Genomic DNA, 25,343 nt, shown 5'->3' on the forward strand with positions numbered 1-25,343 from the left:
TGTAAGATAAGGTGTTTGTAAGTTGAGGTCTCACTGTAGTTCACTGTAACGTTGCATTTTATCATGCAAGGATGTTGCTCACAAAAACATAAAAAGTAAATGTAATATGGACCAATTATGCAATTTGGATATTGTCTATGCTAGCATTTCCTTCGGGGTCTCAGGAGTACCTTTCCAAATGCACATTTTTACTCTTCCTGATCCCCTTCTCCTCTGTCCCTCTCCACCTCATCTTTGCTGTCTTCGTGTAGTAAAGTTTTTCTCAGTGTTTGACGCGACGGCGAGGTATTAGCTCAGCCGGGCTGCTCATCCGATCAGGGTCAGTGCACAGGGCAAGAAGAGGGGGAGGAAGGAAAGAGGTTGAAACAGAGCCGAGATGGACCCACTGCAACCGAACTTAGAAGGGGCAGACAGGGCCAGATCCTCGGAAGGGTGCGTCTATGCGTGTTTGTGTCTATGTGCATGTGTGCAAGCGTTACTTGATGTATCTGTTGTCCACAGCTTTGCCGTAGAGGTCAGCACAATGTCAACACGTTCCCTCTGAGCTGATAACCTGAAGTCCCAAACAAGTGCTAATAATATATGAACAAAATGATTGAGACACGCAGCTCAAAATGTCACGTTCTGAATTTGCGGGAGTACTTTTGTAGGAGAGGCCTGTTATGTACCCGATGCACAAGGCAAGGTTCCTGAAGAGAAGTGGACAGTAAGACTCTATTTTGGATATGTTGTACTGTAGTTAGATTAGTTTTCATCAATTTTACTTAAACCCTTTAGAACAAGGGTGTCACACTACTTTTTTTTGCCACGGCCCACATTGTAGTTATGGTTTCCTCTTGGGGGCAATTATGAATTTGGGTAAGCCATGAGAATGTTTAATCCCCTCCATATATTACATATAGAGCGCACAACAAATTAATGAATAACAAGTTTTCAAATGTAAAAAAAAAATGATTGTTATTATGGTTTACATGGGACAATTTAAAATTTTGGTTCAGACTTTAGCAAGCATTATGGAATTTCACAAGTTTTTGATTTGCTTTCGTGGGCCGAATAAAATGATGTGGTGGGCCAGATTTGGCCCGCAGCCCTTGACTTTGACACCTATGATTTAGAGAGTGAAAGGCTATTCAAATGTTTTCTTTGACATTAATTCATCTTAATGTCACAGGTTAATATTATTATTATATTATTATTATTATTATTATTGACTCATTCACTGCCATTAACGAATGTATTCGTGAATTGAAAATATAACGTAGAGCGCCATTCCCAAATTTGTTCGGGTTTTGGTTTTTCTTGTTTGGGTGCCAAAAAAGCGCTGGCCTTGGCCTCTGGCAATGTTTCTCATGTCTACAAGGTGCCAGTATTTCCATTTTACCATGTTAGCACTTTGTTCCAACTTTAGCAGTCGTTAAAGCCCTATATAAACCAATACAGTAAAGTCTCGTTATATCGATATTCAAGGGAGTCCGAAAAAAATATCGATATAACCGGGACTATCGATATATCCGACCCTGTATGCATGTAATTTTCTCCGTGCGTGCATAGAAATAGTATCGATATAACCGGGACTATTGATATATCCGATATCGATATAACGAGACTTTACTGTATGTACGTATGGCATTGTATTTTGGACAGCCGCCCTCTGTGTGAAGATGAAATGTGCACATGCATAAAGAGAAATGGAAATTCATTTTTTTGCCGTCTCTGCTGCGGCAGGTATTATTCCGCTGTGGTTTTGGACGGCCAAAAAGAAGCAATTCCCAGATATCCCAAATTCCCAGCTCTATGATTCCCCTCATTACCGATGGGAGCAGTGAAGCCTTGTCCGAGCGCTCCCTGGTCTACTCTTAATTAACAACTGCTTCTCCCAGTGTCCCTAAATGGAGACAAGCTTTTATAGCACACCTCTATCTGTCCATCTTTCTTGCCATCATTTCCTTCAGGCATGTCTCTGTGGAGATCGGAGGCACTGAGCTCTTTATAGACCTGAAAACACTTTGAAAGTGTGGAGCCCGCGGCGCTGCTCAAGTAGATTTTATAAGGATTACAGTATTTGGCGTATATGAATGACTTTATTTCTTCATCTAATACGTGGATTAAGTGGGTGCACTGGAGGTTGAAGCGTCATTGAAAAACATTGCGAGGAAAGGTTTTTGTGCATATATACAGATTTAATAGTGTTTGCACAACTAAATTGTCCTCCTGTCACACTAACATATTGAACGCACACACGTCTAGCACGTAGTGCAGATAGAAGTGGACTATCTCGCAAATGGATTAGAGTGATTGAGGCCGTATATTAGAATCAAGTCAACGCTGTGTTTATGTTTCATCCGTTGCATTACTTTCTCAATGGAAACAATCAGCATGGGCGCGAGCTTCCCGTAAACCAAAGAATAATAAAATGCAAAAGTTGAAACCCATTTGTATCCACTTTTCCATGATAAATTATAAACCATTTCTTGGGAGTAGTCCTAAAAAAATGCTGGGTTATGATCAGATTTAATGGGAATATTTTATGGCCTACTGTGAAAGTCACCGTGGTCAGCTCAAATTAATCACAGACTAATTACAGGTAACATCTGACTTACGACCGAGTTCCATTCTGACCAAACTGTTATAAGTTGAAATGGTCGTAAATTGAAATACATTCAAAATGTTGAATAGATGCTTGGAGGCTAAATGACTCGCAAACTCCCCCCTCTGGTGACATCACACGGTCGATTGCTGTGCGAGAGTGAGATGCTGACTGGCCAAAATTGTTGTATGCGTTGCCGGCCTGCTAGCATGTTGCGATGCTAGGCGTAGAATTAAAATTTTAAAAATAGTCGTGGTTGTAAGTCGAGCCGGTCGTAAGTCGGATGTTACCTGTCATTGTATTTTGTCCATGAATTCTTATTAAATCATTCCAAATTGTCTTTCAGCTTAGTTTCATTGCTTTTCCCATGTTGTGCTGCTTCCAGATGTGTGTTTTCGTATTTAAGCATTTAACCAATCACATTTCAGCCAGCATGTGTTAATAGGCGATGACACTGTTGCTTTAACCAATCACAGTTCGAGTTGACAACCCAAGGCCTGCTGGAAGGCGCTGGAAATGTCAGAGTTTTCGCAAACTATGATTGGCTGGTCATATAAATGGCTAGTCACTAGCTGCTAGTGAAGAGCATACTGGCCAGGGCTAGCACACCGTATCTATAGCGAGCTGCATAAGAAATATATTGTTGTGTTGATTTAATAGCGGTTTTGTTAACCCACAATGGCTAAACGAGAAGAAATTGGTTTGGTTGCAGATATACCACTAAAGCCATTTTCAAGATGGACTTTTCAAGAATAGATAGACATCATTAAGAAACGTTGGACAGCTCTTAAGCTATCAAAAATATTGCAATTTAAGAGGTTATCATGAATCCACACGTTCATAGTAAAAAGCTGAACAGTTTAATGACAGTACTTAGTTTCTTCAAGTCACAACTTGTTTCCTAGCCAACGGCACCCTCTGGTGGATGTGTAGTAATATCACACCACACTTGATTCAGACATAGCACTACTGAAGGCCTAGGAGTGTAATGCACGGCCCAACACTGTAAAATCACGTACACCGGAATGCAGATATTCCCAAATAAATATGATACATACAAATTGATTGTAAAGAAAACAACAGAGTTAAAAAAAAGTAATATTAAACAAGAATCAAAAAGCATGAAAATGTGTCGACTTGACAAACCACAAAAAAATTGCTGACAGGAATTTACTCAAGTGGCACACTTTTTGTCGTCGTAAACGTAATTATGAAATATTTCATTATTTGTTTATTTTTATTTATTTGTGGTATTGTTTGTTTGTTTGTTTATACAACTGTCACGTGTTTCTTGATCTCCCTTACCTGGAACTAGTGAATAGGACTGTGGGCCGGCCACACTGGCTCCTAATTCCGCCCCGCTGCCGGGATTGGCCAAACTGTTCTTCATCTCGTCCAGTCCACTAGCTAGCGAGGCCATGGAGGAGTAGTCTGATGTCTGGGGAGGAACAGAACATGGATACGGAAGCTCAAAACATTATGACTTTATCTGTTGAGCAGACACGTAGAACGTATTAATGCAGCGTTTTGATCCTGGCGCATTACACTGCTTTCTTCTTCTTCAGGACTCTATTTATGTTCTCACTCACACATACACGCACACACATACACAACAGAGTGTCTATTGATCTGTTTACAAAGACAAGGATTTACTCTCCAAGCAAGTCCAACAGTTTATAATCACAGGATCAACTTGCTGTTTTTCTTCATCCATCTCAATTGCACCCCTCATCCACTCCCAGCCCCCACACACACAGCACAGTTGTACACAGTACACTCACATGGATACCACAAATAATACAAAGATAAAGTACAAAAAAAATATATTCAGGTCTATCTTGAAGAACAGCAATCGATCGTATCGAGTTTCATATATGCCAATTGATCATGATCATCAACTGCTTATCAAGTCATTGTTGCCCCTGACAGCATGTGGCAAAATGCAGACACAATGACAGCCTATGGTCACCTTCCCCTTAACCTGACCTGTGCTTGACCCCACAGAACCAATTTATCATCTACTAATGATAATAGCTTTAGACAGATGGCTCAATATTGATCATCAAGTACGGGAAATAAAGAAACTATCCATTTGGTACACTGTATTTATTCAATATAATCAATATAATCCATTGGCGTGTTGAGAATTTGAAGTAAAAAGTCATTTCATTCTAAAGTGGAAGAAGTAAAAAGGAGTAAAAAGATGAACTTATAAAAATAAGATGACTTTAAGAATATCATTTGTTATGTTCTTTTGTATTTTGTCTGAATTGTTTTATAATAATAAGCGGCAGAAACGACTATCACAGGTTAACCAGTTATGATGCTGTGAAAATAGGAAAGGCAGGATGCATGCAAAGTGCGGTCATAAAGAACTCGGCCAAGGGGTGCTTGTACAAACATATTAAAGATGGTAATGATAATATTGAATTCAATTGATTGATGATTCCTACCATAATTCAGAGGGTTCGATGCATTCCATTATATTTATGAATGAAACACTGCGATATCCATCACATTATGTCAGGAGAACCAAATAACTCTTTTGTCTGCCTGCACTTTGATCAAATTCACTAAAATCGCTTTACATCACTTGTACCACAACTTGCACTTGCGATTTATTTTATTTTCAGGGACTGAATGGTCATCTGCGCTGGCGGCGTGCCCCAAATGCTGCAGGATATATAGCCCGTTATGTCCTAAATCAAAAGATGAATTCATCAATTTTATTTTATTTTTATTTTGCATGAATTCCTCCTGTTGTACATGTAATTCATGTTTGCTGCTATAAGCATTATCAGGACAAAAACATCATTTTATTCATTCTGATTTTAAAATTAAGCCTCAACAAATCCATAATGGTCAACCCCAAATTATGATGATCGTAATTTCTTGAATTGTATGTGAGGTGAAAGTGATAACAAACCATTGCAGTTCAGTGGAGTAGTGTTATGAGTGTCTTTGTGTGTGTATGGAGATAGTGGACACTAACGACAGCGATCAAAACTTCCTTTCAGTGATGAGGTGAATGGTTTGCAGTGACCCTTTTAATACCTCTGAATTTGTTTGAAGGTACGAGATAAGTGTGAGCGTGTGTTTGTGCTCAGTGACCTCTTAAACACCTCTGCTCGTCAGCACACAACGCAACCACTGGACTGTGACCTGCCAAATAAGTGCTTACCACACACACGCACGCACACACCTGCCCGCTCAGTCTCTCCTCCTTAAAGGACAACCGACGTCTCCGGACAAGTTGTGGCCATAATTTGTAAAATGACTTCTACTGAGCGTATTTTACAAAGATTCCACCGCATATAGCTATATTTTACGTTTTAAGACTCGCGCTGAATATTCAGGAAGTCTTGTTTTTGAGTTGGTGACGAGTCCGTACGTGACGTCACTAAAGGACCGCCCCTGACCGTAAAAAAGACGCATTGTAGCGGTCCTTCCATCATGTCAATGTATTTTGCTGTACTTGTTTGGTCTGGGGACCTCGTGTTGCACCCAAAAGCCGCCAGAAAGCCAGAAGAGGGCGTCCAAGCGCCATATAAGGAATTAGCCTGTGGAAACGGAGGTGGCCACAGGTGGTCGCCATTTTGTGCCTCTTTTTTTGGGTGAAAGATTTCCCCCCAATGTAGCCTCAAAATGGCACAAATAAATTATTTAATCGATTGCAAACATGTATGCTTTCCTCTTCAGAACTATTTGAATAATATTCATAACTGGATGTGTAACAAGAAAGCATCTCCGAATCTGAAGCCATTGTTTTGATTCACTAGCAATGCAAGACGTCTTGGCGTGACGTCACGAACTGGGGGCGAGACTTTCTGAAAATGCCCAATTCGTAGCTCAATTTTTTTGCAGATTTTGGAGACTTTAAGTCATTTTTATTGGTGTTTTGCATTTGACTAAAAATATCATACTGCATGTTTTGGGTATTTTAGATGTTATAAAACGTTTTTCTGATGTCAGTTAAGAAACAAAAAAGTGACGTCGGTTGTCCTTTAAGACTTCATGCACATTTTAAGCTTCCTCTCTTAATGACTTCCGCCTCACCTCCCTCCTGCATTCATACATCACACCTGTATATTTCCTCATTCCGGAAACTATCCCGAGTATTCCCCCTCTTTCATTTCTTGGCTACCGTCAGTCTTATTATAATGGTGCCTAATGAGTCCATGTATCCATGTAGATGGGTGTTGAGGGGTAGGGGGGGGGGGGGGGGCATCAGTGGAGAAAAAGGGGACTGCTGTGGTAATTGGCCATGATGAAGTTTGGCCAGCGGGGTGACAGGCCCGCTAAGGAAGATGGATCATTCTCATTCGCCCCCGTAAATGCTGTCAATTCTGCCGCTCATACGGCACCATCAGCCCGCATCAAAGAGGAGGGACGCAGCTGCGGAGGCGGCGCGGGAGATTTGGGGGTTGAGGGTGTAGGTGCGGAGAGGCGGGGGTTAAATGGGCAAAGATGGTGGGTTGAAAGAAAAACGGAGGATTTGGGGCGAGGGAGAGGAAGTTGGTGGATGTGACGTGAGTGACCAAAGTTTGAGATGATTGACTGGCAATGACTTTCAGCACCTTGGAGAGAGATCTCTTTTGTTTACATTTTTGTGTGAACTAAAGGTAGACAATGTTTGAACTTGTTATGTTAAAAAAATGTAAATTAAATAATATAAATACTTGCCTAGCCTCTCTTTCCTTTGCCTTTCCTTTTTCCGCAGAATTTTGAAAGCAATTCGTGTTTTAGATCAGAATTAGATCAAGTGTAATGTAGCCATTGGGCTGTGGCAGCAACTGTTTCACACGGAGAGCTACTGATATAAGTTTGTCTTTGTTGAGATGACAATTGGCTTTGTTCCCTCGTGCTTTTTTTTTGTCTCCACCTGTTGTCATCATCCGGGTCCCTTATGTTTCAACAATTAGCTTTTTTTTGCTGTCACAGTCTATTTGTTTATTTGTTACTTGCTTTGGTCTTTGTGGTTTTCTATAATTTGTTCATGTATTTGTATTTTGTTCAGTCCACTCGGCTCTGCTCTGAATGTAAAGTGCAACCAGTTTCACACACACACTTCTAATTTAACAGATTATGTCAAAAATACCTTTACGAATTGTACCTGTGATACTTATAATTAATATTTGTTTATGTGGGAACACAAATTGGGTTATTTTTTTCACAATAATTAAGAAACTGGTGAATATCAATATCCTACGCAGTACAGTGGTGATAGCTCAACTTAATTGGTTCCCGGAAAGTGTGTGTAAGGCGAAAAGTTTGTCTGCCAGCCACCTAGGCGCTGTTCGGCCGTGTGGTTTGGTGTTCTTCCGCCGAAAACTAGTCTGCAAATGTGCCACTGTGGCGCTTCGTGTGGTTTGGTTCGTTTGCCGAAAACTAGTTTGTATGTCAAGATTATATTCTCGCGAATGTAATGTTTGTAAGGCAAAAAGTTCGGAAGCTAATGTGTTCGTAAACTGAGGTATCACTGAATTTACATTTCAAAATGATCACTTCTAAAGCAATTACAGAAATGCTTCAAAGAGAAATGTTCAATCACTGATAAGCTAATTTCAGAACAGGGCTGCAGGTTATTTGCTCGGTTGTTTAGGGCCAATGGGCACTTGGTAGCCTCCCAGGTCTCATGTGTCTGTGAGTGGAGAACATTTCCTATAAATGGTTTTGGGGACAACATCAAAAATTAAATAGCATCACAATGTTTCAAAACTGAATAAAGAGTGCGGGGTGGCAAACGTCGGTGACAGGCTAACGAAAGAAAATTCATCACAGCGCTGTGACATGTTTGGTTATATTCCATTTTGTCTCATCAGTGGCTGTTCAGTGATTGCTCTCTCCGGGTAGCCAGGTGATGCTTTGGTCCAGATCAGATCTCACATCAATAAGTGATGAGCCTTAACCGAACCTCCACCACACACGCACCTTGCTATGTTGCAGTAGGGCATTTGCATAATGGTATTCCCCTTTCCCCCCCAATCGCTAAATTGTCCTGGCCCATTTCTCCATTTCTGTCTTTGTCGCTCACTGTCTGCACATTCTTGTGTTCTGCTGATGGAAAAAGGCTTGACTGTAAACAAATACAATTCGCGCTGGTGGCTTGAGAACGGGAGAGTGAGGAAGGAAGGAAATCATCTGTGTTTAGATCGAGCACAGCAGGGCTCCATGGGAATGTGCATTTTGACTCCATTTTGCATAGGGACTGTAATAGATTGAGATTTAGATTCTAGGGCATTTCGTTAGTTACATTGGCCGGATGAGATCTCCAAGATATTTACACAAATACTGTTTAAGGTGAATATTTTATAAATAAACATTTTGTCCCGCTCAATGTCATGAAACTGATCAGGACACAGCTCATAACTATTGTTCAACGGGATATTTTTTTTTAATAGAGATTCTGTATCAGATAGGAAAGTGTATTATTTAAATTGCTACATATGTTTGATATCTAACACATCATGAATATACAGTATATTTTAGTTTAATAGCCACATGTTCATAAAAAACTCTCATTAAAAAAAAGTCTAGAAACATCAATTGAAAAATTAGTTTAAAAAACACGCTGCCATTTTGATGTTTTTGATTACCTGCTCAGAATTTAAACAACTGAAATTTGGCAGTATTTTTTTTTTACTTTCCATATGGAAAGCATGCGAGGAAAGAAACACAACGTTTTGTCATTCTCTTTTTGGAAATGGGAACAGGCATTGGGACCCGGCATGGTATGGAGGGGTGGGAGGTGCCATGATCTGAGCTGATTTATCACCTGACTAATGGGAAGTGATTGAACGGAAATTCAAATGAACTCTGTCTGACAAGCACACGTGCAGACACACCTTCCGCCGTGCACCCACAAATTAATCGTGTGGCTTAATATACTATGGTGGGAGGGAAAACAAGAACGGGGAGAGAAAAAAGCTTCAGAAATGGAAGGACGAGTATGTTTTGATGACAGGCAAGCAAAGATCTGGGGGATGTGAGCAATTTAACTATTGAATGAATTTGTGTAAAAAAACACATTGCTTAAAAGGAGAAAGTATAGTCGAGAGGTCACCAAGATGATGCCCCCAAGAACCACATGAGTAGCTTGCGTGCCTATTCTAAAAATAGCTAATCAGTGATGGGTTCTTGCGTTTTTTTCTTGTAATTTTGTCACAGGAAATTTTAAACACAGATTTGTAGAAATTAAGTATTGCAAAATAAGAATCTTCCCAAATATGAAGTTCATTTATGACAACTGGTCTGAATCGTGTTACATAAAAAAAAATTGTGGTATATCTTATTTGTGATTAATAAATTAAGAATTCACATACAGTATGGGTCATTTCGGCAGATTTGTCAATTCAGAAGGTCATCCAAAAATCCCAAACTCCTATTAACATACCTCATTTAGATTTAAAGGACAACCGACGTCTCCTGACAAGTTGTGTCCATAATTTGTAAAATGGCTTCAAATGACTTCTACTGAACGTATTTTACAAAGATTCCACCGCATATAGCTATATTTTACGTTTTAAGACTTGTGCTGAATATTCCGGAAGTCTTGTTTTTGAGTTGGTGACGAGTCCGTACGTGGTCACTGAAGGAACGCCCTTGACCGAAAAAAAGGACACCTTGTAGCAGTCCTTCCATCACGTCAATGCTTGTTTGGGCTGAAAACCTCGTGTTGCACCAGAAAGAGCCAGAAGAGGGCGTCCAAGCTCCATGTAAGGAATTTATCAGACTGTGGAAACGGGCTGATTCATTCCTCACAGGAGCTCGGTGGCCATTTTGTGCCTCTTTTTGGGTGAGACATTTCCCCCCAATGTTGCCTCAAAATGGCACGGAATAAATTCTTTAATCGATTGCAAACATGTATGCTTTCCTCTTCGTAACTATTTATAATATATCATATTCATAACTGGATGTGTCACAAGAAAGCATATTCTCCGAATCTGAAGAGACTCAACATTAACAGCAGGTCCAAAGTCTTGGCATCTTTGAGTGAGGTCTGTCACAATGCAACATGACCCTCCTTGACCACACGCGCACCCACAAAGCTTGGAAAGAGGCTGAGCTGTGGCTGTCAGTGCTAAGCATATGACTGTCAATCATCCCCTCTGGGAAATTCAGGCTGGGAAAAATGTGAAGAGGGATGTGTGGGGAGGGACCAGATGATGGAAGGGGGAGCGGAGGTAGGACAGATCGGAATGTAAACTTCAATGTGTGTGCGTGCGTGCACTTGCATCTCTTTGTAATCACAATGCAGCTGCTAAAGCCAGTCTGACCCCGAGGCGACCCCGCATTTAACACCCCTGTCTGCCACCAGACCTCAGTGGCTTGACTTGACTGACAGAGGACATTGACCTATGAATCATGGGTATTATACTCTTGACTCGCAGTCTATAGAGCTTCTTCAGCCAATCCCTGTCGACCTCTCGCCCTGTGCCACTCTACTCCCCATGTTGGTCAAAATTAAATGAATGAGCTAAAAAGGCCAACTTTGCCCTGAAGGTCTAAGGCTGCACCCGATCTGTGTATCAACATGCCATGACTCTACTCTGTGTGTTTGTGCTTTTGCCCTTGACACTGCTCGAATCAACAAACGTGAAAGAGGCATATATTTGAAGGTGGCGCAATAATAATTGTCATTTTGCGACTTTGGAAAAACTTATTCCCTTAATATAAATCTATGGAATGCGCTTTAGAAGCATCTTACGGAATACAAATGCCAGCTTCTTGTTGTTTTGTTATTACACCTGTCCATTTCGCTCTCATTTACATGATTGCACGGCCGAGAAAGGGCGTGAGGTCAATTTAAATTCAACGACAGGATGCAGCAGGTGCACGTTGGTGCGAGGTCTTTTTGTCTAAGCTCCATGCTGAAGATTCCTGAGATGCATCAGTACAAAGCAATTTCACTATCAAAAGTAGCGGTCGTAGTAGTAACTGAGAGTCAGCTAATTAACCTCTTCGGTGGAATTGCCTTAGCCAGCCAATAACTCTAAGGAAAGGGTATCAAACTCATTTTTTTGCTGCAGGCCACATTGTAGTTACGGTTTTCTCTCAGGGATCGTTCTGAATTTGGGGAAGCCATTTGAATGTTTAATCTCCTCCACATATTACATCTAGAGAGCACAACAAATTAATAAATAACGCTTTCGCGGAGCCAAATAAAATCATGTGGAAGGCCAGATTCGGCCCCCAGGCCAACCGTGCTCTAAGGGGATGCGGGTACAGCTAGTAATGTTTTTTAGTAATTGTTTACTTTAAAATTGCATGCTGAGGTTTATTGGGCAGTCTTGAAGATTATTGCCGTGCAAAAGTTTTGGTTGACACTCACGGAAGAACGTCAAAACAAGAGGGAACTGATAAAAAGTGTAGTACGATCTGAAAGAATTTCGGTTGAAAATGCATTCTCCATTAGAGGAACTTTTTGAATTCCTTTCATTTGAAGTAAAAGCTCCAATCAGATTTCAGCTTTGATGCATGGCCATGTCCATAATATCTTCCCAACACTTTCAGAATCCCAAATGCTGGTGTCACCGTGGACATTTCGTTAAAATCCGAATGCAAAATGGGGATTATAATAAAATGCATCAGAACATTGTCAGCTGTATACAATTGCAATTGATTCCTAACTCTTCCCACAGTTGACCAACAAACCCAAATTAATAATCTGGGTTTTGCCTAACCTGCACCCCAATCTCTGCACTGTGCCACGCCCTTACCTTGCCAGGGTCTGGGCTCGCATAGAGGTCAGAGCTGGATTGGATTGGACAGGATGGCTGTCTGTCAAACAGGCGGTCCAATACCTCGATCTGCTGTGGCGAGAACAGCTCCCCTCTCATCTGCTTCCTGAGGAAGTCCCGCCCGTTGTGGCTGTGCCCATTGGCCAGCGGCGACTCCTGCACACCTAAACAGGATGGAAGGAAATGTCGATGTTGAGGAGCCCGACAGACCGAAGCTATTTACAGGGAAGAATTCTAGATGGATGTGAGTAGGGTGTTAGTGGTTCAAGTCTCGGATATCAGATAGGGAAACCTGAAGGAGGCTGGCAGCAGAGTGAAAGGTGGCAGATATAGTAAATCTCTGCAAAAGAATTAAATGAACCTCGGCGGGATGATTTAAATAGCACAGATTGTGGAGACTGCAAACCATCGCTATACAAATGCAAGCTATTACCAGGCATATGCGGTCTCTCCGTTTTGATCTCTGAGCAGCACCTCTTCTCTCTTTCTCTTCTCTTCTCTCCATCATTCTGGTCGCATCAGCCATACGCACTCCGACGGCAAAATATATATTGCTGCCGTATCAGTATTAGACAGTGAGCTCTCGTATCGTGCAGTTACTGCGAGGCTGAAGGACGGAACGAGACAATTATAAGAACTCTGAAAACTCAGCCCGCAAATGATTAGAAAAGGGAGAACCAGAGAAATAGATAAAGAGAAAAAGGGGAAAGGTGGGGATGAAGGTGAAAATCCCCTCCGCTATAGAACCAATTCATCGCTCCAAACTGCTCCTGAGAGTCTATTTTAGTCCTGGGGTCACTATGTGTGAGTGTGTTTGTTCTGTGGGGATATGACAGACAGGCAGTGAAGGGGTTGCGGGGACCGTCAAATATTTCTTTCTTTGCTTTCGACAGAAAATGCATTCGTGCAGCCTGGTCTAGGAGAATAACAATTGAAAAAACATGAGGCAATAACAGAAAACATTTTCTAGACGTTATTTTCTATGGTTATGCTAACCACACATTCATGATGGTAAATATTAAAATATGTAAATATGGGGGGCAAGATTGACATTACAGGATGTCGCCAATATCACAATACCCTTTATCATCAACATTTGGAAGCTTGGGCTTTGCGGTTTTTCTATCATTGCCTGACCCATATATGGCTCACCGATCCAGATAAGTGCTTGGCCCGTGTGGGTTTTCTCCAGGTCCTCCGGTTTCCTCCCATATTCCAAACACATGCATGGCAGGCTGATTGAAGTCTTCAAATTGTCCCTAAGTATGAGTGTGAACACTGACGTTTGTTCATCTCTCCGTGCCTTGTGATCGGCTGGCAACCGGTTCAGGGTGTCCCACACCTACTGACCGAAGACTGTTGGGAGACCCCCGTCACTCCCCACGGCCCGAGTGAGGATAAAGCGGTCTGGACAATGAATGAATCAATCTCTGTGCATAAAATGAGTTCAAACAGACATGCTGACTTGTTCAGGTCTGTACTTAACTGAGTGGCCATTTTGTGTTCAGCTTCTCGATTATCATTAATCATTCCCAAATATGTTGAGTACCATCGCCCTTGCTTTTCCAACCATATTTCAAAATGCAGTGGCTATACATTGATTGTTCTTCTATCCTGATGACATGATTGAGGCAAAATGCAGTGCACGAAGTCACGATTGATTCAGTCTTGAGCAACCGCCGTATAGTTTTGAAGCCTTCAGAAGGCAACACCAAAGATTTTCAGATTAACTCTTAGTTTGTGAACTGCGGGATGTCAAGGATCAATATTGCGGTCGAACAGATGCAACCGTGTGTCGTTCTCATTCTTGGAGGCTCCCCCTCAACATATATTGCGCCTGAGAAGAAAAAAAAGAAGTTGCCATACCTTCAGTACACAAAACCTTTCATCTACACTGACAAACACACTCCTTGATCATAATCTCTCTTTCTCCACTTCTCCCCTTAACCCACACATGGCCGGCGCCGTGTGAGTGTAAGGTCCGCAGGTCTCTGGTGGTGACAGACCAATCAGACTGGAGATAAAGCCAGTGTGATGCTTCAGCCTGGTAACCCACAGTGACCCATTTAATCCTGTCAGCCGGGCCCCATGATGGAATTAAATTGATCAATCATGTAGCTCTGATGGCACCATTTCAGCCATCTTATTGCTTTCTGCCATCCCTCCGTCACTCTTTCACAGCGACACATACAAATAGACACTCTCAAAAAGTCGGACCCACGCTTGCCCAGATTGTGAAAACACAAAGCACCAGACAAAAAGGAGAGGTTGGAGAAACAACACAAACTACAAGTAAGAATGAAGCTTTTGTATTTATGATGATCAATATCATCCATTCGTCTGGATGGAGTGTGTGTGTGTGTATGTGTGCGTGTGTGTGTGTGTGTTTATGAATGTGCGTGTGTGTGTGTGTGTGTGTGTGTGTGCCTGGATGGGCGGGTGCTGAGCCTGATATCCGGCTGGTTTCATTGTATCTGTGGATGGGTAAAGAAACTCATTGCCGTGACGGGTTAAATCCTATTCACCGCTGGACACACACACACACACACACGCATACACACACAGCTGCCTCTATCTCTGGGAGTCCGTCTTAGAAGGGAAGTGTTTCTCTTCCCTCTTCTTCAGAGCAGAACAAAACAAACAATGAGCCATTATTGTTCTATGCTCAGCTTTTTTCCTTTCTCTTCTGCCTGCTTTCCCTCTCTTCCTCCCATCATCTTTTTTGACCTGCTGTTGACATTTTTTTCAACATCCCATTAAAATAGAATACACACAGGAAGAGAGGTCACCTGTTGGACTTTTTCGGTATTGGGTAAGCGTCTGCGTGGATGTGTATGTGTTTTTACAGTAAAGTCTCGTTATATCGATATCGGATATATCGATAGTCCCTGTTATATCGATACTATTTCTATGCACGCACGGAGAAAATTACACGCAAACAGGGTCGGATATATCGATAGTCCCGGTTATATCGATATTTTTTCGGACTCCCTTGGATATCGATATAACGAGACTTTACTGTATTTGCAAGAACTGCACTTGACTAATATTTTACACAAGAAAAATCTCACTGCATACCAACAAACAGATATATCATAAAATGTTCAGTATGTTGCCCAAAAGCATACTTTAATCATCCAAAATCATAGGGGTGTGCGTATTACATAATTTCTCCTAGTTACAAACATCCGAGTTACGAACAATGGTACATCCGAGCAATTTTGTACTAACATATGTAGTATTATCTCCAGTTGCATATACAGTAAAGTCTCGTTATATCGATATCGGATATATCGATAGTCCCGGTTATATCGATACTATTTCTATGCACGCACGGAGAAAATTACATGCAAACAGGGTCGGATATATCGATAGTCCCGGTTATATCGATATTTTTTCGGACTCCCTTGAATATCGATATAACGAGACTTTACTGTATGTATTTTATAAACGTATACAGGTTACTTATACAAGCCTTAAACATACTTGTATAAACCTTAAACATACTTATATAAACCTTACATACATTCCTTACAAAATATCCTTACAAATTTACTACGCTCAATGTGACTCAGAGAGAATTGCGAGTTCAGCCATATTTGCTGAACATGTCATTTCATATCAGTTCCTACTACGTCCGTTTTACGCAATATCGGTTTTCATGTCGCCATTACTAAGTATATCAGAAATGCCAAGCACTTAATTTGGAATATACTGTACTGTACACAATCAGAACTCCTCATACCAAATAAGACATTACTGGTAACTTCTTCCGTACACTGATCAGTGTTGTCAGAGCAACAGGAAAGTTAAAACCGAACAACATACAAATTATTATGTAGATAATAATTGCATTTTGGAGGCTAGTTGCCATATGATCGCCATTGGTATTTGTTATGATGTGTGAACTCTGACCTGAGTGATGCGAAGAACCCAGGAAAATCCAATCCACAAAAGTTTGGATGTTTATACGTGCTGCTGAAGGATTAAATATGTTTTTGCTTTTTATTAAGTGTGACAACACCCTGCCTAATTGTTTTTAATTCTTTGTCAACACCAGACAAAACAGGAGCAAGTCATCAAAGCTGAAATACTTCCAGGAATTGAATAAAGACACACATGAGATCTTAAATCACTTTTGGTTCAATTAGATGAGAGCCAATGAGAAGCAAAACGTCCGACGCCTTCATAGAAGTACAGATGACTGCTGAAGAAACCAAGTAATTTTCCGAGACACATCTGATGATGACACATACTTGCAACTTGCATACTTGCTTAGTGTGTATATCTTTTTTTATAAACTCCAGTGATCAAAGGGTTTTTTTTTTTTGTTTTTTTTGGGGGGGGGCGCGGAGAGGGTGGGAGTGGCTGGAAACTCGGGCTGAAGGGCAAAGATTCCCTCCCTCTGTTCCTCCATCCTCCCCTCTTGACGGTACCGCCTCATGCTCATTCCCAGCATCTTTTATCCGGTGAGCTGTTGCGTGTCACAGTGGATGCACCCGGGTTCAAAGGTCAATTTACCATGCTGGTTTAATCATTTTAGTGAAATGATTTTGTTTAAAATGTAGTTTTCAGCCATACTTGGGTGTATATTTTCTCCTATAACTAAACAGTGTCCCAATAAAATCAACAATTGTATTGTAGTGTAACAACACACACACACACACACACACACACAGACTTTGTAATATAATAGGTCAAGAAACAATAGTCCCCTTTTGGCCCCACAAGTCAAGTTCTTCCATTCAATCCCATTCATCCCCCATCAGCCTACTGCCCCTCCCTTAACCTTTACTTCCCCTTGCTTTGGTTGGGGGCACAGGTCATTACAGGGCTTTACCACCCCCGCACTGCCCCCCCCCCCATTCTACACACACACACACACACACACACACACACACAACTTTGTCTTTTGTGATGGATGTGTGCCGAAGTAGCAGGTGTGTATTAACTTTGAGTTTACAAACAACAGAAAAATAACTTTCCTGAACAAAAGTTGATCTTACTTTGAAATTCATGGGCCTGTGGACAAAAAAAGTAGGACAGCGTCACGGTGATATGGACTGACAACGCCCTTCTCTGTTTTTTAGCATTCTAAAGAAAGTCCCAACCGGCGGTATTGCCTTTAAAGGACAACCGACACCTCCGGACAAGTTGCGTCCATACTTTGTAGAATCACTTCAAATGACTTCTACTGAGCGCATTTTACAAGGATTCCACCGCGTATAGCTATATTTTACGTTTTAAGACTCGTGCTGAATATTCATGAAGTCTTGTTTTCGACTTGATGATGATGCCCTAAGTGACATCACGGAGGGAACGCCCCCGACCGAGAAAGCGACACACAATGCATTTTGAGTACTTTGTTTGGTCTGAAAACACCGTGTTGATCGCGAAATTAGAAGGAAAACTACATCAATAACGCGATGGTGTTGTGTGGCAGCCAATTGCGGTAACACGCATAAAGAAGGTGTAAGTTTACTCAAATTCCCAGTGGACAAATCATCCCATTTCCAATGGAGCTTGGGCGCCATCTTGTCAATTTTCTGGGGGCTACATTGGAGTCCTGACAGCTGAAATTGATACGGAAGGACTTCTTTAATCGATTGCAAACATGTATGCTTTCCTCTTCAGAACTATTTGAATCATATTCATAACTGGATGAGTAACCAGAAAGCTTCTCCGAATCTGAACTTTCCGAAGGGATTGTTTTGATTCTGGAGCAAGGCAGTTTGTGAAGGAGTATTCTGGTGTGATGTCACAAACAAGGGGGTGGGACTTTATGAATCTCCCCAGTTCCGAGCTAATTTTGTGGCAGTTTTGAGATACTTTAAGTCATTTTTATTGGTGTTTTGCATTTGACTAAAAATATCAGCCTGCGTGTTTTGGGTATTTTCGATGCTATAAAACGTTTTACTAATGTCAGTTAGGAAACAAAAAAATGGTGTTGGTTGTCCTTTAAAGTATTCGCCAACTGCCAAAAGAAAATCAACATGATTAGGAAACGGGGGATTTGGGCTGCCAGTGCAAGCTTTCATTTTAATATACGGTAGATACCAGTCATACCTGAATGTATACTTTTAAAACAGTGTGACTCATAAGGAGAGAAATACGACAAATTTTGCAGTTCCAAAAATGCAGTTGGTAAACACATTTTGAGCTAAATCCAGTCTTGTCTAAATGTCACTACAAATAAGATTTTTTTTTAAATACTGTTATTGTTGTAGCAGGTCTTCATTCAGACACTATTAATTCGAATGTCTCCCTGGGCCAACATATGGAGGCAAGATGAAATAATTGTGTCCTGTTTGCGTTTGTCTATGTCTATCCGTGTCGCTGCATGCTGTTCCTCCCGTCGCCCCTCGCTGTGCCTGTGTGTCATTATCCGGCGGGGGTTGCTCTAATGGAAGCTGTGATTAGCAATGCTGTTAATTAGACCACCGAGTCAAACAGGCAGGCCTCTGCTGCAGCGAGGCTGGTGGCTCATGCACGATCGACACGACGCAGTGCAAGTTACGCTTTCTGGATGCTTCAGTGAAATTTGAATGAGAAAGTTCCATCAAACAATCATTGTGTTACTCATAAAGAACAAGATGGAACAGTGACGTTCCTAATTTGATTACTCTGTATTTGAGGCTTTGCCATCATCGCTCAGGCGCGCATAATAGTTCATCCATAGAACATGACATTTATTATTCGTGTCAAAGAAATACAGTCTCCAAATAAAGGATTCCAATTATGGGTCATTTTCACGACAAAAATAGCACAGATATTCACTTGTACAATAATGAGAATGGATTTGCTCCCTGTAAATGATGTCTGTTTGACAGCATGCAAAACTGAAAGAGTGTGAATGCATTGTGTTGATAATTAATTGACTTTTTTTGCCATCACTTATTATTCATTATACAAATGTACTTGTTAAAGATCTACGTGGTCACGAGGGGTTGAACTAATTAGTTGACTATTTGAGAAGTCAACTTTACAACTCCACGTCGCCATTTAAAGTTCACCAACCAGTAACCATTAATCTCGTGTTTTGGGCATCATGTCTTCCAATCAGCCCGTTTACAGAGGATAGACAGTTTTGATATTCCTGCGCAGGTTAGAGAACAAAAACAAGATTATTGTACATGAGAACTCTTGTTAGTTGCTACTTTGGGCAATTGCAATCGCAGCTAATCAGTCACTCTTAAAACAAAAAAAAATGTAATAAATGCATAAGTGAAATTCTTTTTGGTAGGGTGAGAAGGGCAGCGTGGTTACGATGGCGTGCCAGCCTGTTTATCAAAGAGTCATACGGCAATTACACCAGCAGTAATGACGGGCTAAATTTAGAATTGCTTGTCCGTTCTGTCAAAAATCTTGAAATATTAAAGGTTCAATGACAACATTTTCTTTTCATCTTGTTTACATGAGGCTCAAAATGCAATCTTTTGACTTCAAGTTGACGCTGCGAGAATGGCTGCCTTTCCAGCAGTTCCTGTATTTTGTTTTTCTACTTCTTCCCTTCTTTTACTCTCCCTTCCATAACTTTGCTGCTGTGAAATGTAAATTTCTCCACTGCGAGACTATTAAAGGCTAATCCAATCCAACTACTTTACATTGAGGTGTGTTTTAGTTACCCCATGAAGGTACATTAAAGATAAAGAAATAAAATGATTCTAAAATTGTTTGTCCAAAGGCTAGATATTCGATACCACCATATTTCTGAACCTCATTAGATTGTGTAAGTGTACGTAATATTTCACTAGCGTGTGTGATGTGTGTGGCAGGGGGGGGGGGGGGGTTGTTTTGGATGGCAGGCCCCAGTGGTTTTCGCCAACCCTCGAAATCCCCCATTCAGACATCTGGTCCTGTCTCATTTACCGTAGTGTGTGATGACTTTTTAATGCCACTGACAGAACCACATACACACTCCCAAACACACATGTGGTACAGTAATATCCTCCAAAATATGTGAACACTTTTCCACAGGCTCCCACCACCACTGACAGGCATACAACATTGATCAACAGAGAAAACGATTGAGATCGATAGCGCATGAATAAACTTCCCGTTCAACGGCTTTCCAGCAGGGTTTGTGAATGAAGATATTTGCCGTTGTGTTCAAGTGTTGCATGTGCACTCGCATCTGCCATTGATCGTCACGAGCACGGCTATTCCCAACAGGGATTTCCATACTGGAAAGGAAATGAGGGCGATCCTGAGGCTATCTGTAATGGGTTTATGTTTGTTGTTCACTTGTGAACATAAATGTGTGAGCAGAATAAGTAAATATAAAAATGAACAGAAAGGAGGTGAGTAAATTCTCTCATCAACTCACCTTCATCTCTCTTCCTTTTCGCAACGTCAGCAGCTGAGCTGATACCCAGAATGCCGCTGATTGAGTACGAAGAGCCGGCAGAGTCGCTGGTCACCGCAGAGACCTGTGTTGCGGCTACTGATGTTGCTGTAGGCATAGAACGTTGCATTTATAATAATAATACATTTCATTGATAGGCGCCTTTCTAAACTCTCAATGTCACTTTACAGTCACAGGATAAGTTTTTCTGTGGGTGAGCAGCGGCAGCGTTCACTCAACCCCGGAGTACCTCAAATAGATAGAAATCTACATAGCTAGCTAACAGATAGCTAATAACTAGCTAGCAGTCTGTCATTCTGAGATATTGGGTTAATCCCCAAAAGTGTGTTGTGTTGTGTTGTGGGGCTTTTCCATGCTGGGATGAGAGGCAATAGCCACTTGCTAGCTCACAGCTAATAGCTTCCAGGTCAACCAATATGTCATATGGCTTTTTGTTGTGTGGGTTTATATAAATGTCTTCTAAATGCATTTTTACCTCCTGGGTGTGCTCTGGCAAATCTGTTTCTCTTTCCGGTATGTCAAAGCAAGGGTTTTGTCTTACTGTGTAATACTCTTTTTTTATGTTTAGTTTGACAGTCAACTTCGAATGAGAATTGAGTCTCAAATTATTGCTCACAACCCACATCGCTAAAAATTCAAGTACTGTATTTGTGTTACTCACGTTACATAGCACAACTATTGGTCTTATGTTTTCCATTCCTTGTCAACATCTGTGACTTGTGACATGACACTATTTTAAACGTATGCCTTATTCTCCAAATACATTTTGATTGGGAATTTCTCCTTTGAGGGACGATTGTGCTTAGCAAACATGGCCAGAAGCATGAAAAATGCTCAGCGGGGATGCCACTGTCACTATTTCCTTTCGTCTCATCCACCCTCGCTCGGGGGCCCCGGAGGGGCGACTAGTTCTTCGTCGGGCGACACAGCAAAAAAAAATACCTGTCATTTCTTTAGACACGCACACGCATTAAAAACATACAGTCACTCATCCCTGGTCTCCTTATCTGTGCCCCAAGTGAGGGGCTGAGTGACAGTATGGTATCCCATGAGGGACAAAAAGATGAGGAGGAAGACATCCTAAACCGCTCTCCCAGAAGACCCCCCCCCCCACACACACACACACACACACACACACACACACACTTCCATCCCTCACCAACAAATACGAACAAGAACAAGAAGGAAGAGGAAGTTGATGATGATGATGCCCTAGGAAGAGGAAGAGAACAAGAGGAAGTTTGGAAACACTGGTTACACGACACACACACACACACACACACACACGCATACAATCCCCAAGGATGTAGACCCCGCCCCCTTCCCTCCACTCTGTTACACCTTCGCCAACAACGGCAAAATGGTAATGAAATGAATGCATATCCGACTTTTTCCTATCAGTTGATTTAACACTTCAATTATCTGATTTTCCTTCCTTTTCATCTCCACTGTTTTTATTATTCTGAATGTAATGCTTTTATTCAGCAAATCCAAATGTTCAATTTTCTGCCTGGGAGTGGGACCCATTTATCTAGATAATCTGCGTGTGTGCGTGTGTGCGTGTGCGTGTGCGTGTGTTAGAGGAACAGGCGGGAAGCCATGCATCAGAAATTAATTTAGATTAATAGATGTGTGATTATGAAGATATGAGAGACACCGAAACACAATGCGGAGCTTGAAAGTGCAAAAGTGGTGGGTGGGCAAAGAAAGGCCCTCATGTTTATTTGACATGATAAAGTGATATAACGATTGAGTTTTCATCATTACTCAACTTTTATGATATATAAAGACAACAAATGAGAAACAACAACTATCACAGGTCATGTTACTTGAATTTATTTTTACTTTAATTTATTTCAGCCTCGTAGTGGTGAGCACTATGGCTTCACAGTGCCTTCCTGTGTGGAGTTTGCATGATCTCCCCTGGCCCGCATGGGTTTTCACCGGGTACTCCGGTTTCCTCCCACATTCCAAAAACATGCATGGCAGGCTGATTAAACACTCAAAATGGCTGGCAACCAATTCAGGGTGTCCCCCACCTAGTGCCCGAATACGGTTGGGATATGCTCCAGCACCCCCCGTGACCCGAATGAGGAATAAGCGATACAGAAAAGGGATAGATGGATTTAATTTATTTTATACTTTATTTTAGTGCTTTATTTACTTTATGCTTTATTTGGCTGCGTCTATCTGAGTGTAGGTCAATGGGGAAATACAGTATAGATTAGAGGTGCAACAATGAATTGATTAATTGACAACTAATAAATTATTTTAATTAAAAGAAATTGAGACTTTTTTCACATTGATATTGTCCAAATCCTCCTGCAAACAGCTGTTGTGATGTTGCACGTCTTGTGCCACGTAATGGCAAACATTATGGAACCTAAACACTCTTTAAAATCAAAAGTTCTGCATTAAAGCGTGGTGTCAAAGTCAAGGCCCGGGGGCCAAATCTGACCCGCCACATCATTTTATTCGGCCCGCGAAAGAAAATCAAACTTATAAAATTCTATGATGCTTGCTAAAGTCCGAACAAAAATTTCAAACTGTACCACGTAAACCACAATAACAGTCATTATTTTCTAAAACTATGTATTCATTCATTTGTTGTGCACCCTATATGTAATATCTGGAGCGGATTAAACATTCTAATGCACAGGTGTCAAAGTCAAGGCCCGGGGGCCAAATCTGGCCCGCCACATCATTTTTTCGGCCCGTGAAAATAAATCAAATTTGTGAAATTCCATGATGATTGCTAAAATCTGAGCCAAAATTTCATATTTTTGGATGTCAACCACAATAACAGTCATTATTCTTGACTTCAGATTTGAAAACTAGTTATTCATTAATTTGTTGTGCGCTCTACATGTAATATGTGGAGGGGATTAAACATTCTAATGCCTTCCCCAAGTTCATGACGTCCCTCAAGAGGAAACCATAACTACAATGTAGCCCCGGCAAAAAATGACTTTGTCACCCCTGTTCTAATGGCGTTCCCAAATTTATAAAGGTCCCCGAGAGGAAACCGTAACTACAATGTTGCCTGTGTCAAAAATGAGTTTGACACCCTCTAATTAAAGGATTTCGCTTGAATGCAAGATTCTCCTGAGATTTAAAGTTCATATCAGCGTTGCTGTGAAATGGACTTCGACAAGCGCGTCAGGTACCTACCTAAGTTGTGAACCGCTACAGAGCCCGTTTGGCCCAGTGGCTGCTGAACCTTGGTCCGAATGATCCTGTAGGAGAGAGAAGATATTAGCGTTTGAGAAATGGTCATTTCTTGTGTGCGCGAAAGAAAGAGGGAGGCATCAAGAACATGAGAACACGAGCGTCGTGGGAGCCACGCTGCGTGTAAGCATGCGAGTTGTCGTGCCTGCGTGCGCGGAGAGGCTTGCGGCCGGCCGACATGGCAGAGGGGCCTCACACTTCCTGCTTGGCTGCTCATGCAAGTCCCTTTCTTCCTCTTTCTTTTCCTTTCCTCCCTAACTCCTTTCCACCATGTCCCCGTCTTTCCCTTCCCTGCCATTCTCCTTCTCCCCTTTTTTCTTTTGTGTCCTTATTCCTCCCTTTTGTATGCCTCTTTCGCACACCACTTCTCTCTCCTATTTCACTGTCCCTCCCTCTTCGGTGGCTCCGTTCATGCTCAAGAGAGAACCTTGTCATTGTATCATCGTGTAGAACCACTGAACTGCAGCCACTTCATACATATGGAGAGGCCTGGGGGCTCTTAACTAGGCTTACCGTCATTCCAGAAATATAGCGACACAGCACACTGCGTGATACTCGTTGCTAAAATGTCAGTGTCACGAGAGTTACAACGTGCCAATGTAAAGTTAGCGCACACAAACAATTATGAGCATTGGTACCTGTTAATGGAGCTGACGCTGGGAACGCTGTCGTTGTCGCACACTCTCTCGGCAAGGAGCCTATCCCGGATCTCCCAGGCAAACATGGTGGGGTTTTGGCGTTTGTAATCGGCGATCTTGTCGACCACTTTGGGTGTAGCAACCTTTGGTTTGGATCCTCCAATGACACCTGGCCGAATGCTTCCTGTTTCGTAGTACCTGGTAAAGCGCAGAGGATGCTTGTGTTGGTCATTATGTTCAATAATACAGTGAGACCTCAACTTACGAACTTAATTGGTTCCCAGACAGAGTGTGTAAGGCAAAAAGTATGTATCTCAAAAAAAAATCCCATAGGAAACCATTAAAATGGGAATAATCAGTTCCCGGGTTTCCATAAAATATATTTTTCAACTAAATAAGCCTAAAAAACTACACACAACATACCTTATTCTATGTATAATAAATGTGCTATTGTATTGCAATGAAAGAAATACACTGCATTGTATCATAAAGTCACTTTATTTACATTTGTGATGGTCATTTATGGCTTGATGGAATGGCGTTGGAGGTCGAAAGTCAAAGTGAATTGCTGTTTGGATAGAGAGGCGCATTACATGAGGACTGTAATTAAAGAAATAAACTGTGCTGTAAAATAGAGTTTTATTTACCTTTTTGATGGTCGTTGATGGCTTATGGAAGGAGAGTCACCTTCCATAAGGACTGTTGATAACTTAACCTCTGGTGCTGTTCGGTTGTGTGCTTCCGCCGAAGATCACTCCGCCAGCCGTGGTGGGTGTGTATTATGA

The 25,343-nt window shown here is 41.5% G+C and overlaps 1 protein-coding gene across 2 annotated transcripts in view; it reads right to left on the minus strand.

Annotated features, from left to right (window-relative positions):
• The window catches only part of pax5 (paired box 5), a 47,466-nt gene that overhangs the window by 8,696 nt on the left and 13,427 nt on the right, over positions 1–25,343 (minus strand). Inside the window, exons 3-7 of one of the 2 annotated variants that reach the window (XM_089005660.1) lie at positions 24,559–24,756; positions 23,864–23,928; positions 20,654–20,779; positions 12,391–12,491; positions 3,893–4,025 (exon numbers count right to left, since the gene is read on the minus strand). In XM_089005660.1, the coding sequence (XP_088861786.1) occupies positions 3,893–4,025; positions 12,391–12,491; positions 20,654–20,779; positions 23,864–23,928; positions 24,559–24,756 (623 nt within the window). Of the gene's footprint in view, positions 1–3,892; positions 4,026–12,306; positions 12,492–20,653; positions 20,780–23,863; positions 23,929–24,558; positions 24,757–25,343 lie in introns of both variants that reach the window. The other variant, XM_089005659.1, reaches the window with a different exon arrangement.

This window comes from Hippocampus bargibanti, linkage group LG10 (genome assembly GCF_051943395.1).
Source record: "Hippocampus bargibanti isolate YZ-2025 linkage group LG10, ASM5194339v1, whole genome shotgun sequence".
NCBI classification, from domain to species: domain Eukaryota; kingdom Metazoa; phylum Chordata; class Actinopteri; order Syngnathiformes; family Syngnathidae; genus Hippocampus; species Hippocampus bargibanti.